General features: G+C 38.6%; 1 protein-coding gene across 4 annotated transcripts; it reads right to left on the minus strand.

Moving 5' to 3' along the window:
- Positions 1 to 6,994: 6,994 nt before the first annotated feature.
- Positions 6,995 to 11,988, minus strand: LOC146310903 (protein yippee-like 5). 4 transcript variants are annotated; one of them, XM_084742588.1, is made up of 4 exons: positions 11,810 to 11,988; positions 11,438 to 11,537; positions 8,446 to 8,611; positions 6,995 to 8,139 (listed from the first exon to the last, which is right to left on the minus strand). In XM_084742588.1, exons 3-4 carry the CDS (start codon positions 8,584 to 8,586, stop codon positions 7,915 to 7,917), a joined length of 366 nt encoding a protein of 121 aa, XP_084598714.1. In that variant the 5' UTR covers positions 8,587 to 8,611; positions 11,438 to 11,537; positions 11,810 to 11,988; the 3' UTR covers positions 6,995 to 7,914. The 4 variants fall into 4 exon arrangements, with proteins under 4 accessions (XP_084598714.1, XP_084598713.1, XP_084598715.1 ...); XM_084742587.1 differs by having other exon boundaries at positions 8,446 to 8,617; positions 11,810 to 11,987; XM_084742589.1 differs by lacking the exon at positions 11,438 to 11,537 and having other exon boundaries at positions 11,810 to 11,987.
- Positions 11,989 to 13,386: the final 1,398 nt, after the last annotated feature.

A 13,386-nucleotide genomic window follows, 5' to 3' on the forward strand; every position in this document is an offset into this window, starting at 1 on the left:
GATGACGATGATGCCAAAAATTAGCTGCCTAAAGCAGTTTTAAAGGAGAAATTTGTGATATATTTACTCTGCTAAATCATAAGATGACCATGATGTGTCTTCAGAGAGTACAGGGATAGTTCTGATTATTTGATGTAGGATTGTACGAGGGACTTATCGATAGTATGCGTATCACCTATCGCAAGTGGCGGTCAGCACACCCCAGTTTGGTGAAGTAGAGGGAAGTACCAGCATGGAAGCTAAGCAATGTGAGTCAACAGCAAAATGTATTTTAGCCGCTTAAAAAAAGGCCCGCTTTAAATGCACACTATATTTAGAATAATTTCATCACTTTGTCCTAAAACAGCCTTTCACAGCAGGGAACAGCCATTATATAATCAAAATATGACTTTACCTCGGTCAACCAAACTCCATTGACAAATTAATAATTCACCAGGTATAACAGAGGAGTTGCTGAACTACCACTGCGTTGTGTGAGTTTGGTGAATCTGAACTCACCTTTGAAAAAACCAAAGTCAGTGAAAGCAGTGAAAATATTCTAAATATAGGGTGCACTTAAACTGATTTTTGTTTTTTACGTGGCTGACCCTGTCCAACACCAATATTCCTATGGCTTCTCCAATCTGGAGGGCGTTGCCTGCTATCTACTGTAGGTAATACACTGACAATGAATAAGTACCTCATACAACCCCTCTTCAAATAGTCCGAACTATCCCCTCAGCCCTTAGCTATCCCTGATCTCATAGCTCATGTCATTAGATTGCCTTCAACAAGTTAGACGTGACTGACATAGTGTGACGTTAGTACATAACGTAGGAGTTATGACAGTAGGTTGTTTTTCATTTATTCATCATCGTTCCACTCATGTCGAACAGCACTTCCTTCACTCTTTTGTCTTGTTTTTACTCAGACCTGAATTGTCTCTGCAGTCCTTTAATGTAGAATTTACTATAAGCCATCATCACTACACTGCAGTGAATGAGTCAACAAGACCTTGAATGCTTGTGTTACACAACAGCGGGGCCACAGTTTGCACCGTCTGTGCTGCGCACAGACACACGCATAGGCTAGTCTACCGTAGACAACCAAAAAGGTCAGGCGCTTTGAAGGTGAAGTGCAGTCGCCATAGTAACAAATGTTGACTCCCCTGTCTCCTAGCAACGGGATGTAGAGTGATGTCAATGGAAAGCATGCTATTTTCTCCTGCTGACAGAATGATGTCACTCCTTTGTGTGTGTGTGAGGAGAGAAGTTTATTTCTATATCCTATATCTCTGCTCTCCTCAGGGGATAGAGAGGGGGTGTTGATGCTGACATCCCGTGGAATCAAAAGACAGACAAAAGGCGAGGATAAACTAAAATAGCTGTCTGGGGACGATGAATCATTGGCCAATTAAGGGTGCAATTATACTCCTGGTTCTTTTTTTGGTATGTCCTTCCCCTCCTCTCCCAAATCATCCTCTGCGTCTGAATATAACTTCAGATTTGCTCTGATAGGTTTGACAGTGGGTGGAAGAGAGATGGATGATGCACATAAACATCATCTGATATGAGACACATGAGAGCATGACTTCACTAGTACATCTTTTTTCCTTTTATTAGATTTGGCCCTAAACGACCAGGATAGCTGAATGGATGTACAGCAGGGGTTTTCAAAGTGGGAGGGGCCTTTAAACAGTTTCAGGGGAGCTCAGTGTTGGGGAATTGCCCCTTTTTAAGTCCTGCCCCTTTTGTCTTGTGTTCCAAGGACAGTTCAAACTAGCTAGCTTATCTACATCAATCATTAGCAAGCTAGCTACATTTGACAGCAAATGATAGCAAAACTATAGCTATCTGGATAACTAATCTCTATCAATCATTTGCAATAAGCTTGATGATCTGCATCAATTGATAGCTAGCATTTTGCTAACACTAGTTTGTTAATCTCTATCTAATTGGCTAAATAATCTACACCAGGCGTTTTCAAAGTCTGAAACTGGGGCTCTCCTTAGACGAAGCTCTGTTTACATAATGTCAGCTTACACCAAACACATACAAAAAGGTCTGTCCATAGGCATTTATTAGTTTCTTACCATGGAAAAATGAGAAAACAGTAAAATTGACCCATCCTAAATCCTGAGTCAACTTTTTCCTTTTCCATGCTATGTGCTTGGCTTGTCTGTACCAAAAAGAAAACCAGATTGAGGGACCTCTAAAGATGATACATTATCAAAAATGCTTGCTAACTAGGTAGGGGGGGGGGGGCTCCTCCCACTTTGAAAACATCTGATCTACATCAATTGTTAGCTAGCTAGTCAACTAGCGTTTGCTAAAATTAGCCTATTAAAATGTGTCTATAAGACTTTTTCAAGTTCCCCAGCAACATCTTTTAACCATCATAAAGATCTGATTTTCTTGTCAACATAAGCCTTGCACATAGTATATTGAAGTACGGCAAAGGAGAAAGTTGACTTAGGACTTAGTATGAATCAATTCTGTTGTTTTTCCTACTTTCCTAGTGAGAGTCACAAACAAATAAATGCCTTTTTGGCCTTTTTTGTTTATTTGGTGTAGTCTCATGTTATGTAAGTCAATAATAATAGGCTATATTGGTTCAACTGCTGAGTGTCTACGGGATAGAATAACTGAATCATGATTTCATAGACATCCAGGAACTGAGTGAAACTAACCAAGTAAACACTCATGAGACCTTGAGGTTAAAGTCTTTAGGGAATCTCAGTGTCCCAAGTCCAGTCCAAGAGCCCTGTAGAAGTGAAGTGCAGTGGAAAAATAGCTCTCTCACACGTCAAGACTATGTCAGATGTAGATTTGTGCCATGTCTATCCAATTGAATGCCGACTAATAGGATCAACAAGGCAATGTAATTATCCTTATCTGGCCCGATGGCTTTTTCAATAAAGACAGCAGATAATCCTGAGGTTATGCAGGGACAAAGTCAGACTACCATGAATTATAAAGCAGGCCAGTGAGCTCTGAGGAGATGGAGCCTCCTTTTTGCCTCCTTTTTGCCTCCAGTCACGTCCGGCATTTAGACGTGGTCATAAAACATCAGATCCATTAATGCTCTACATGCCTGAAAAACAAGAAAAGTAATGGATGTAAAAATAGCCACAACAGTTTGTTGTGTTCAATAACCTTTAATTAATATTTGTGGGAGCTAAGTTTAGTGCTGCGTGCTCGGTGCAGGTCGCCTCGAGGAGTGACTGCAGAAAAGCAGATCTGTTGTTGATTCCACCACTGTGACACAGACACACTAACAAAGAAGCCTTCCAACAGGATCAGAGCTATAAATAACTCTACGGCAGCACTGCAATATTAGTGTGTGGATTAGGAATGAATCATCACTGCCTATTTATAAACCCAATGCAGCCAAAAGCTCTTCGTGGTGGGTGATTCACACTGAGTACTGAATAAGTAGGATTAAAGTGGAATTTATAGTGTAGATGTCATATATATTTCCCATAAATATCTGCTTTTTCCTCAACAGCTTATTCAATATTTGCCTGCAATGGCACATAATCTATGGGATTTAATTCATGTTTCTGCTCCACAGAGTTATATCACTGACATGTATTTCCAGACTGCAGTGAAGCTCTACAAACCATGCCAAGCAGGCTCACGTCAGAGGCAGACAAGGGACTCAGCATCATGCATCCCAGGGAAAACATCTTCAGAGATCATCCCGTCTCCCAGTGTCCTGCTGCCACCTAGAGGTCTGAGGATTTTGTTTGACTCATAAGTGCCATAAAGGGATCTGTAAATCCATGTGTGCTTTATATGTCTTGTGTGCCAGAGTTTAGCCAAAATATCTTGGCAATGAGGGGAAAAGGAGAAGCAAAGACATATGTACAGTAGTAAGTAAATAAGTAAATAAGTCGTTATTATATAGTATTCACATTAATCAAACATGCACAATTGATCATTTTTAATACATTCTAGGTAGCAGTGGAAAGTGTAAATTGAATTTCTATTTTATGTAACTGCACACTTCTACTCCATTACATCTTACATATTGTGAATATTGTACTTTTACTCCACTACATTTGTCTGACAGCTTTAGTTATTATTTACTAGTTACTTTTCAGGTTACTATTTTTTATGGTCTTTCTCTCTGGTGAAAACCATGTAGCTCCAAAGATGATGATTTTTAAATATGAATGATTAAGCATTTCTTTGTAGGTTGAGAAAATTTTCCAGTTTCTAAAGAGAGATATTTTTTAAATCATCTTGGATTAGCTACAACTTCATTGTCACAAATAGGGCAGCAACGACTATCAATAAATATGATAAATCTTTTTTTTATTCAATAAATCAATTAGTTGTTAGGTCCATAAAACATCAGAAAATGGTGAAAAATGTTGATTACTGTTTCCAAAATCCCAAGGTGACATCCTCAAATGTTGTGTTTTGTCTGAAAGACAAAGAGTTTATTGTCATAGACAACTAAAGAGACCAGAAAATATTCACATTTGAAAACTGAAATAAGAAAATTTGGACATTGTTTTCCTTAAAAACAAAAAACAAACAAAAAACAAACAAACAAAAAGACTCAAAATGATAAATCAGTAATATCAAAATAATTGGTCATTAATTTTAGTTCACAACTGATCAATTCATTAACTAATTGTTGGACTTGTAGTCACAAAGTTGGAAATGGGTCTGTTTTTCCATAAAAAGTTAACTTTTTAAGGAGAACAGGACAGTGATGCTACAAACATATGATGATCTTAGAGAATATAAACTATTTAACAGTATATAAAGTATTTAAAATGAACTCAACCTTAAACATCTACAGCAGTAAAATGCAACATACAGATAAATGCAGCTGAAATATTCTTACAAATACATCATATATAACAGTAAAATACTGAGGGCCATTTTATTGCACAAGTACTTACTTCAAGTACATTGTGCTGATGTACTATAATACTTACTTAAATAATACTTACATATTGCAAACATACTATATTATATATACTGTTTTTATAGTGTAGTATCAGTGCTTTTACTAAAGCATTAATATATATTTCCACTACTGTTTTTGGCTACAAAGTAAACGCGAACAAGACAGAAAGATTAAACCCAGCAAGACTACAAGTTTATTTAGAAATCACATCAGAGAAAACCTTGCTATAGCCATACAAGAAAACTTTTTTTCCCCAAACCTCCAATCGAGAAAATATACAATAAGATAAATGTATCACTCAATAAAATAATAGTCATATAGAGTAAAGCAAATAAGAACAATGGCCTATCAATAAAACAGTAAAAGTGAACAACAAAATGATAACAATATTCTGTCACGGCCATTGACTGTACACTGCACTGACTCTGGGATATGGATGGTGTCAGTGTCCTGTAGAAGCCGTTTATATTTAATTTTGCCTTTGTTTTTGTGGAAATGACAACTTGCACTTTCTTGCGTGACCTTGTAAAGGCAAGCAAAAAACAGTAACAGTGTCTCTATTTGAAGGCTGGACCAGCATGGTAACGCCTGCAGGCACGCACACTCTGAAATGGCACAATGTTACACCAGGGCATGACGCTGTGCTATGACCCACTCCAAAAATAATCTCAAATGTCAAGAAGATTTTTCTTTTTTTCTTTTTTTTTTTTTTAGTTTGACATTTCGTTAAGATCTTCTCAGGACACTGACAATATAAAACAGAGGCTCTGGCATAGTCAGAGGACAAAGGCTCAACTTTAAAGACTAATAATACTCCATTAAAGCTTGTTTGGCCTTGTGTTGTAAGAAACGAGTCATCTTATGACCAAATATGCCCTAAGCCAAGGATTATAAAAAGAGGATGGGTCACTATCTTGAAAGCAGAAGACAGCATCTGCGGTCAACAGCCCCAATTTCCACTGTAACGTATTAAAGGGACAGTTCATCCCAAAACCAAAAGTATATATTTCTTGTTACCTATAGGGTATTTTGGTGCGAGATGCAAACTTTTGGCGATATCAGATGTAGAAATGTCTGCCTTCTCTCAAATATAATGGAACTAGATGGAACTGTCTCTTTCTAGAAATCATGACCAAGTTATTCAAGATCATCCACAGACCTTGTTGTGAGCAGTTTCATATAGAAACTACTTATTTTCTACCAAATCACACTGTGAAGAAGTAAGTGTACATCCACTCATAGACGCAAGGTTCCTGGTCAAGCCCCCGATTTATGTTATGCCCCCGTCTAAGGAGGCAGGAGGAGGTATCAGCCAAGGAGGACGCCATTAATGTTTACAAGCCCCGCTGTCATGGGCACAAGCCTTTCCTCCATGAGTAAAAACACACTCTCCTCTGTGTGGTAATACTGTTGCTAGACTATAGAAAGAAAATAGTTCCCCCATGAAACTGCTGTGGATTATCTTGAGTAACCGAGCCTCTACTAGACCTTCCAACGACTGTCCAGGAGCCATAAATTGTTTCTACATGAGACTGTTCACAACAGTCTGTGCATGATCTTGATTAAGTAGGTCATGATTTCTGGAAAGAGACATTGCTGTTGAGTTTTTCAAATGTATGTTTTTTTTTTGGCAGTTTTAGCACCACAAGCCAAGCGACATCTAGTTCCATTATATCTGAGACATCTCTACTCAAGGTCCCTGGATGAGCCCACACTTTATCTTACGCACCCATCTAGGGGGTTAGGAGAAGGATGCCATTAATGTTTGGTGTTGTAATGAGTATGAGCCTCTCATCTATGAGAAGATGCATGTAGGAGAATGTCTTTTCACAGAGCTTGTCTCCCAGTGTTGGCTACTTTCGCACACTTGCATTACCCATCCTCTCATAATCCTGTCCTTAAGCCAGCAGGCAGCCAGAGAATGTCTCCATCACGCCTCAGACACATTCCTCCTCCGTCAAACTGAAGAGACACATGGCTGGAAGGTACATGCTCCTCATAAGTCACCAAAGTGACACGTTGCTCTTCACACGGCACATCACACAGGCACAGAATCCATGCTAACAGATAGATGGTGGTAGAACTGAAGTAAATTGTAGGATCAAATGTTCGATTGTCCACTGTACAGGCGATCAATTCCACACTATGAACTGCAAGAATGGGACACTTAAGCCACTTTTTTAAGAATGTTGTGTCAATCAAAACAAATCAGATCTAAATAAAATTTCTATCATCATCAAACACAACAACAAATATTTAAATATGACATCAATCTGTGCAGTACTTATTATTTGGATGAGAACATAGATTTTAAACACTATTACATTCATCACACTACCAGCTAATAAAAGGTAACCGATATACAAATAACAGCTATCGTGGTCTTAAATGCATTCAGTGCTCACCAGTGACAAATACACTGAGACAAAGTTGACAACACAGAAGCGATATGAAAGCAATATGCAGAGTGACAGCTCCATCGGTTCATTTAACACTGCTGTGTAGAGTGGGCTGGTTGTTTTACTCAGCTCTACTGCTTCCAGTTACCTAAATAAACAAAACAACCAGGTGATGTTTGATTTTTTTTTTTTTTTTATATGACTGACGGTGGATACTATCATGCATGTTTAATTACCATATGAAAAAGTGTGGAGCATGCCGTGTGCAGAGATGGTGAAAATTCTGTGTGACCGTGCACAAACACTTAAACACGTGAAGTTACAACTCCCTGTCCGTGTCCCCAGCTGTTTTGGGGTGGCGCCCCGTTGTGACACATAGATCAGGGAGTATTTTTGGGAAGCCTATTCAGCAAGAATAGAGCCAGCAAACCAATCGCCTAATCAGCAGAGGTCTAAGGTCGTAGGCCAGAGACAGGTGGGGAAGGGGTGTGAGGGAGAGGGGGTGAAGTCAAAACTTCACTGACCGCTAAGTCTGCAGGTGGTGGTGCACAGCAGCACAGAGGTAAAGGGGATAAAGGAGAGGGAAGAGGAGTTAATCCAAAGTGGGGGCTCATGAGTTGTCTGAGGGGACGTGCTCCTCGAAGCCCTCACTCTCCCTGACTAGCGCCCTCTCCAGGATGACACGCCCCTCCTTGTACCGCTGACTGTCCTCGGTAGCAAACTCGTAGATCCAGCCCAGCTTGCTGTTACAGTTCTTGCAGCTGACGTCCCTCACCATGTGTCTTCCAGTGAGCATCACTCTGTCCTGCACCTCGCTGTACTGGAGGTTCACCACCTGCGGGGTTGAGACACAGGGTGCACTCACATTTTGAAAACAGGTAAACAGATCCTGAATATGCGGTATAAAAATTGACAGTTGTCGTACCATTCAAGGGTTCAACATTAATGTTTTTTATCACTTTGCACAGAGTCAATTTTTACCAGTGACAATAATACAGTTTAATTATGCAATACTGTGTATGTAACACTGTTATTGTACCATGAAAATCTCTACCACTACCACAATACCACTGCAACCCTACCTACTTAAGTGGTTTAGAAGTTAGCGTCACAGGTAGTTAAATCATTGTTGTCTCTTTACCTTGTTGAAGAGGAAGGCTCTGCCTGTGGCTCCTGTGAAGCGTGTTGAGATGAGCTCAGACCTGTTGGTCAGGATGGTGTCACAGTTGGCACAGGAGAAGAGGCGTGTTCCGCCAATGTGGTCCAAGAAGATGCGTCCCATCGTCAGATCTCTAGGAGTGACTCAACTGAGGCTAAAATATGAGACAAAAATAAGGTCAAACGATTAAAAATTTTGAAAGTTAAATAAAATATGAACAGGACTTCACTGTGAACAGTATAGGGACTAACACTAGAAATGCACTGATCCACTTTTTTCCAATTTTGATCTGATTACGATACCTTAATTTGGATATATCTTGCAGCTTCCTGTATCTCACTGAATCACACACACACACACATATGAACAGCATCAACCCCCCAAAAATAACCCCAGAAAAGCCCCAGGAGGTTCTCATAAAAAAATATCAGACCACAGAATCTGGATCAGTAGCTTGATTGGCAAAATCGCTCCGATATCATATAAGTGAATTACTTAAGTATCTGCACCCAATATTGGATCAGATCGTTCCCAACTCTAAGTAACACCCAACAATACAATACCCTAAGGCTGGCCAACATGACAATGTTTACCATAAGGCAATATAAATTTGAAAACTTTATTAAGTTTATAAGATGGTGGCTACTCCTTCAACATAACTGGGTGTGTGGGGCTATTATGGACAATGATTTAAATCCATAAGCAGGACTATTTATGGTCACATTGGGTTTTCAAGTGTCAGTCTTCAGGCTACATTATATCTAAAGTGCAGAGGCAACTGGGCTTTAAGTAACCACAATGAAATACAGACCAAGTGAAGTTATTTTGGTTTCTCTTTTATATCTTAACTCACCCTCAAGCTTTTCCCTCTTGTTTTTCCTTTCCCTATTTTAGTTTCTAACAAGGTAGCGAGGCTCTTATATGTGCTATATAAGAATAAATAGAGAAGCCCTAAACCAAAATATGCATTCTTTGTTGACAGCATCTTGGAATGTGCCATTCCATCCCATCGTAACTGCCTTTCCAGTGTGTATACTCATAGGATGTGAAGAAATCAATTTTGTTTGCTATTGATTGTACCAAATTAATGTGGTGAAATGCCTGAGACTCCCAGGCCATCAGTCAGAAATTCATAGGCATTTTGTATGAGAGGTGAAACATCTTCAAGAATCTAGAACAAGCCCAGCCACCTTTTACTAAATGTTTCTGAATTTTGGATTTTTATGTTTATTTGCAATAATAAGTACCTTGCTTTGTCAAGTATTTAATTCACTGGATTAGACAAAACAGATATTCAGGTCTGGTTATTTAATCTATACACATATATATATATATCACACAAGAGGAAAATAACTTGCTCATGGAAGTTCATAACATTTGGGTACACACTGTTAGATGATTTAAGTCAACTTGACAGTCACTTTTGGGTTTATTCTTTGTGGTGGTGTTGTTAAGCAAATATCCTGTCTTTGGGCTCAGTGCTGGGGCAGATTGACTTTGGAGCACTGTTCCTGTTTTACAACTTTTCCTGTATGTAACATATGACCTCAGAACTGTTTTTGTAATCTTTTAACCATGTTGAGTGTGTGTGACTAGAGCTGCAGTGCTTAAGCAATCACCAACTATTTTTAGAATTGATTAATCGTTTTGAGTGTTTTTAAAGGACACAAAAGTCAAAATTCTATGGTTCAAAAATGTGCATTTTTCCTTCACTCCTCTATACAGTTGTTCCAGCACCAGTATCAGATACCAGTATGAGTATTAGCTTCCAATACTGCCTAAAATACTGGTATCATTGATTACATGCGTCTATGCACCAATCCAATACCAAATAATTAAATAACCCTGAAATGGGACCCTGCTACTTCTCAGCAGCTTCCAGTATCTCTTTCTTTTCCCAAGATGGTGAAGTCAAGTTCTATGGCATTCACTCTCTGTATGTGTTTGTTCGTGTTTATAGAGGATTAAACCTGAGCAAGGCCTTACGATGATAGCAATCTTATCACATCATACAGGGGTTGGTGGAAAACAGCTGTTAAAAACTGTTTTAAACACACTGGTATCAAACTGGTATTCTGTATCAGCCAGTATGCAAAGTTTTGGAATTGGGTAGGAAATCAGGAAGGAATAAATTATATCACAACATCTCTACTCCTCTGTGACAGCAAACTAAACTCTTCAGTGTTTCCCCTATCCTGGTTCTCTGGACCTAACGCCCTGCATGTTTTAGATGTTTCCCTGCTCCAACACACCTGATTCAGATGATCCGTTTGTCATGAAGTTTCTGCCTGATAGCCTGAAGCCTGATAACAAGCTGATCATTTGAATCAGGTGTGTTTGAGCAGGGAAACATCTAAAACATGCAAAGCAGTGAGCTGTAAGGACCAGGATAGGGGAAATCATCCTGGGCTTCGGGAAACACTGACATTTTCACCATATCACATTTTATTAACCAAACAACTAATCAATTACTTGAGAAAAGAATCGACTGATTAATCAACAATGCAAATAATTGTTTAAAGGGATAGTTCAACCAAAAATGAAAATTAAGTAATGTCAGTCACTTGGATTACAACAGAAAAGCAGTGTGAAGGCATTTTATGTTTTTTTTCCCCCCTGATGTTTTTTACATTTGAAAAATAGTCACCATTCACCATGGGAGATTCTGCAACGCTGTTTTCCCGTGAAAGTCCGGCAGTGGATTTCGGGCTAAAAAAAATAAACCCGAACATCAATCAGCATTAGGGTGACTAGATAATGACTGAATTTTAATTTTTGGGTGAACTATCCCTTTATACGATCAATGCAGCAGAAACCCAGGTACTGACATCTATATACTGCTGCAACGTTAATTTGCACAATTTGTTCTTTTCTTTAATAAGTTTACAGGACAACATAGGGTAGGCTAAGCAAATGTGATTTCAGCAGAACAATATTATGCCCTACAATTACTACTTATTTGAGGTGTTATTACCTCCTCCGCTGATGACTTTGCCAACTTCAAAAAGTACTTCTGGTTCCTGGCTGGCTTGTCTTGATGTTGACTGCAGATGGCAGCTGAGCTCTAAATGGAGCTGAAAATAAACCCCATTTTCAAACACAAGTCAAATAACCTCTATTTAAAACATACATACTTTTGACTAACAGACAAAAGGAAAGACATTTGTTGGTTTTCACCGAGATTTGAGGCATTCTGGCTGCGTGTTATCGCGGTGATTGATCAAGTAAAAAGAAGCTAACGTTTCGTTAGCCGTCCAGCTAACAGCCGATAACGACAACAAGCAGGAACAAGCGAGACAACAACAAACCGTTTATCTCTGCTCAGCTCAAAATGACGGCGGCTTACCTTTTCTAATCTGTTTCAGAGGTACACAATGTCCGCAGCAGCGCCGATGTCAGTGATATTTTCTGTGTATTTTAGACGAACATTTGTTGTTTGAACGGTCGTCGTCGTGGCTTTGTTGTTCTTTCTCAGCTGTTCCTGTCTGCGCTCGTGCGCCCTGCTCCGACCGACTATCAACATCCGGTAGTGACGTTGCAGCGCGTGCTGGAGCTGCTCACGAGTGCTGCTCCACAACGCTCATTTTACAGACATTAACTGTCGTAAAGTTTGGCTTATTCCTTTTAGATTCTTTCTTTAACAAAATTACAGAATTACAGTTTAAAACATTACACACATTATATCCAATTAGTATATTTCCAGATGTTTAGGTGTTGTTGATAACTGTATTTTCTGCAAAACTAAACAAGAAACTATAACTCACCTATGTAATGGTTGTGCACTGTGTTAGAATCCGACGTTGACAATTTTATATTATACAAAACAATACATGCAATAATCATTTAGGGGAAAGACATTTTAACTTGTTTTAAATATAAGGACAATAACTCATGCACTGTCATTAACCTCGTGATTTTATTAGGGATCTTCCATATTCATAAAGCTAAATTTCTTAATTCAGTCCCATGTTTTAAGCTGAATGTGAAACTGAATGCTATTTTATACCTGTTGAATTTGCCAGTATTTACTCAGAGAAGTCTGTCACAAAACTAAAGAATTATTTTTTTCCTTTCTTCTTTTTTGTTATTTAATTTAATATAATTTATGCTTATGTATTTATTTGTTTGTTTACTTATATTTTTCCCTCCTCCTCTACTCAAATATGATAATATTGTCTGATGAATTATTTAATTTATTTATTCTAAACTGCTATGTTTGCTTGTTTGTGCATATACTTGATCACTGAAAAAAAGGGGGGAAAGGAGTTCTGCTCCACAAGGTGTCAGCAGAGAGAGGAAAAGCTGAGGTAAAACAAGTTTTCAGATCCTTTACCTCAGTAAAAGCAATGATACTCCAGAGCGAGAATTATCAGCTAAATTTAACTGAAGTACGCAGAGTCACTATGCAGTAAAATGGTCCCTGTCAGTGTTTTACCATTGTTTATGATGTTTTTTGGATGAATACAGAGCAAGTGTAAATCATAAAATGTTCTGATATTGGTGAGGGAAAGCAGCTATTGAAGTGTCATTATCTCGTGATATTGCTGCTTAGCTAGAAAACAACACACAAACATCACAAAACTTAAACATCTTTTCTTCCTCATCAGTCCTTCATTCCTCATCAGTCCTTCTCATTTCATCACAAAATAAGTGTGAAAATAGTTATTTCTCTCTTGGCATCTGTCCATCAATCAGTCAGTCTAGAAATCCAGATGTGGGCTGTCTGTGACGTGCAATTACAGATCGTTCCTCAGTGTGCACAGGCCAGGTATATTTCTTTCTTTATCTCTTTGTTTATTTGTTACCTCAAGGAAGAAAATGGAAGTTGTCGGGTAAAATGTGTCAGTGATATTGGGGCAAGTTGAGTTGATGACTCACTTTACCCCCAAAGTTTAAATAGGCTAAATATGTACAGAGTAATCT

Source organism: Lutjanus erythropterus, chromosome 18 (assembly GCF_056507025.1).
Source record: "Lutjanus erythropterus isolate fLutEry1 chromosome 18, fLutEry1.hap2, whole genome shotgun sequence".
Lineage (NCBI taxonomy): Eukaryota > Metazoa > Chordata > Actinopteri > Lutjaniformes > Lutjanidae > Lutjanus > Lutjanus erythropterus.

Excerpts from the sequence above, each read along its gene's own strand:
- LOC146310903 (XM_084742588.1), bottom strand. The coding sequence starts at position 8,586 with ATGGGACGCATCTTCTTGGACCACATTGGCGGAACACGCCTCTTCTCC. Across the intron at positions 8,140-8,445 it reads GAGCCTTCCTCTTCAACAAG|GTGGTGAACCTCCAGTACAG; the intron begins GTAAAGAGACAA and ends TCAACCCCGCAG.